Genomic DNA, 2,957 nt, shown 5'->3' with positions numbered 1-2,957 from the left:
TAGCTTGTCTTAAACTATATAAAATAAAATAATATAAAATGTTTATTTATTAAACATAAATTATATTGTGTAAAACAATAACAGAGAAGAGCACCATTAAACGAGCATATACGAGGAGGTGACTAATATCGTGTAACTACGACGACAATCCCCGCAGTCGAAGGAAATCGAATCAAATCTGCAGTGAAAAAAAAAAAACTGACACAGCTCATTTCCGACTGGCCAACAAAATGGGCATTAACGTTAGCCGACAAACCGATTTGGCCAGCAATGCGCTGCTGCAACAGTTTGTGGGACGCAGCCACATTGCTGCCGACGATGAGTTCTGGGCCAAGTTGCTGAACTACAACATCACAATGCCCGAAAATACACAGGATCAATTGAATTTGGACTCAAGGCTGGAATCTTTGTGTCAATCGTTTATTAGCAATAATCTAAAGACTGGTAATTTTGGTTCATTGATAACGGTGTTTTTAACGAAAACTTCGGAACTACTATCGCTATCCGATCAGGAGAGTAATATGCACATATGGCAGACATTTAACGCCTTGTTTATTATACGTTCGTTGGTGAAATATATCACAGAGACTGGTTCGGAATTTCAGTTGTTGCAACATTTTGAGGCAATTCCTAATGAGGAGTATTTAAAGGCTGAGGCAGAAGCGGCAGCTGCTGGCGCACAACCAGAAAGTACAGCAATAGCTGTGGAGGCAACTGAAAACGATGATCCCTCCGCCACATTGAAGGCAGCAGCTGCGGCTGCCGCTGTTATGGTAGATGGTTCCAAATTTGAAACCTTTATCGATGCAATTTTCAATTTGATAGTTGTGATTCCGGTTAAGTAAGCTTGTGAAGGAGATATACTTTTCCCAAATTGTTTATTAATTTATTTTATTTTCTACTTTCCAGAGAATTCACATATCACCTACATTTGGAGGCGGTCAACACACTGATAACCCTATTGTCTGTACATTTATTCACCCAACAGCCTACAGAAAAATCCATTATCTTCCGCACCGTGTACAAGTGCCAGCATGCTAATGTCCTGATGTCTGCCTTATTACATTTTGTTGCCCGGCTAGTGGAAGTGCCTCAGACAATGTTTGGCTCCGCAACGGCTGGCTCATTTGTTTTCGGCATTGCCGAGTCGTTGCTATCGATCTTCACCTTCCGCAAACAGCAAGATGTCTTAAGTGCCACACACTCCACAGGTGCTGAGCTATCACAACAATTCCGCACCCATTACCCCTTGGCCAATCAAAGTCTTCTGTTAATTTTGATACTCACCAATCATTGTACCACGAAAGAGAATTCATATCGTTCATCATTGTTCGGCTGTGCCGATTCAAAAGATGTTGCCAGCAAAGATGGTGCAACATTTCATATTGATTTTGGTGCTGTCTATGAAACATTGTGTCGGATTGTAACCATTGATCAGGCAACATTGTTGTTGTATTTGTTGCTACATCGCAATGAACGTTTTTATCGTTTTGTCATGGCCCAACAGGATTTGGAGAAATTGGTGACACCGATATTGCAAACGTTGTATCATGCGCCGGATAGTACATCTCATCATATTTATATGTCATTGATTGTGTTGCTGATATTGAGTGAAGATGATAGTTTCAATAAGAATGTTCATAATATTGTGAGTATATAACGAATAATTAAAAATATGTAACCTATAGAAGACCTTCTAGCTATAGATCTGTGATTTGTGAAAGGTCATCTGTATAAAGAAGGCCTTAAACAAGACTTCTGCGTATTGAACCGTTTTTTTATCTTTATTAGTCCTTTAGAATACCTTATAAAATATCCTATAGAAGGTATTCTCCATATAGATAAGCTATATAAAACCTTCTGCTTATAGAGAAAACCTTTCAGGGGCCTTATATAACTTAATAACCCGTTGGAGGTTTCCCCTATAAATTGCAAAGACTACATAAGCTTGCACCAGATCTATCAATTATTCTATATTAACTTCTTCATTTATTTTCACTCCTTCTTGTCTTCTCTTTTTTACAGATGCTTAAAAACATAACCTGGTACACGGAAAGAACAATATCGGAAATCTCGCTGGGTGGCCTATTAATCCTAGTGGTCATACGAACCATACAATATAATATGTTAAAAATGCGTGATAAATATTTGCATACCAACTGTTTGGCGGCCTTGGCTAACATGTCGGGACAATTTCGTAATTTACATCCATATGTGGCACAACGTTTAATCTCACTGTTCGAAACTTTGGCCAAGAAACATACTCGACTTGATGCTCAACTCAAAGAGCCGGTGAATAGTGCGGTATTTGTTAATGTTTCCACGACACCGGAAGATATGTTACAAGATCTAACGGTATTGGAAGAGGTTTTGCGTATGGTCTTGGAAATCCTTAATTCATGTCTGTCAAATCAATTGGTCTATTGTCCGAACTTGGTGTATACTCTGTTGTATAAACGTAGTGTCTTTGAAGGTTTTCGTTCACATCACGCCTTTCAGGATATTATACAGAACATAGATATGGTGAGTAGTTGAGGTAATTTTAATTTTTTATTTTAAATTAATTCGCATTTTTTTCATTTAGGTGGTGGGTTTCTTTTCGTCACGTTTACAACGTGTCCAGGAACAAAGAGGTGAATTGGGTGTCAATGAAGTATTCGAAGTTATTTCCAAGGGTGCCAGCCAATGGTCCAGCGATCGTTTGAGGGTAAGTAAACAAATTTATTTATTTTTTTGTTTATTAAATATTAAATTATTTTCTTTCAGAAATTCCCCGATTTGAAATTCAAATATGTCGAAGAAGATGCCCCAGAAGAATTTTTCATTCCATATGTGTGGACTTTAGTGTGTAAATACGGTTGTGTTCACTTTAGTTCGGAAAGCATTAAGGGCGTGACCACCGAAATATCTTGCTAATATAGTGTAGATTTTGAAACATTTCTATAATAAAAATAAGA

General features: G+C 37.8%; 1 protein-coding gene across 1 annotated transcript; it reads left to right on the top strand.

The window, feature by feature from the left end:
- Positions 1-230: 230 nt before the first annotated feature.
- LOC133329411 (dymeclin-like) lies at positions 231-2,957 on the top strand. Its single transcript, XM_061537884.1, has 5 exons — positions 231-841; positions 910-1,648; positions 2,026-2,523; positions 2,585-2,707; positions 2,767-2,957. The coding sequence occupies exons 1-5, from the start codon at positions 231-233 to the stop codon at positions 2,914-2,916; spliced, it is 2,121 nt and encodes a 706-aa protein (XP_061393868.1). The 3' UTR covers positions 2,917-2,957.

Source organism: Musca vetustissima, unplaced genomic scaffold (genome assembly GCF_032173495.1).
Source record: "Musca vetustissima isolate MV318-11 ecotype Yass unplaced genomic scaffold, APGP_CSIRO_Mvet_v1 utg13054, whole genome shotgun sequence".
NCBI lineage: Eukaryota > Metazoa > Arthropoda > Insecta > Diptera > Muscidae > Musca > Musca vetustissima.
The sequence above is the reverse complement of the archived record's forward strand: the minus strand, read 5'-3'. Positions and strand labels throughout refer to the sequence as shown.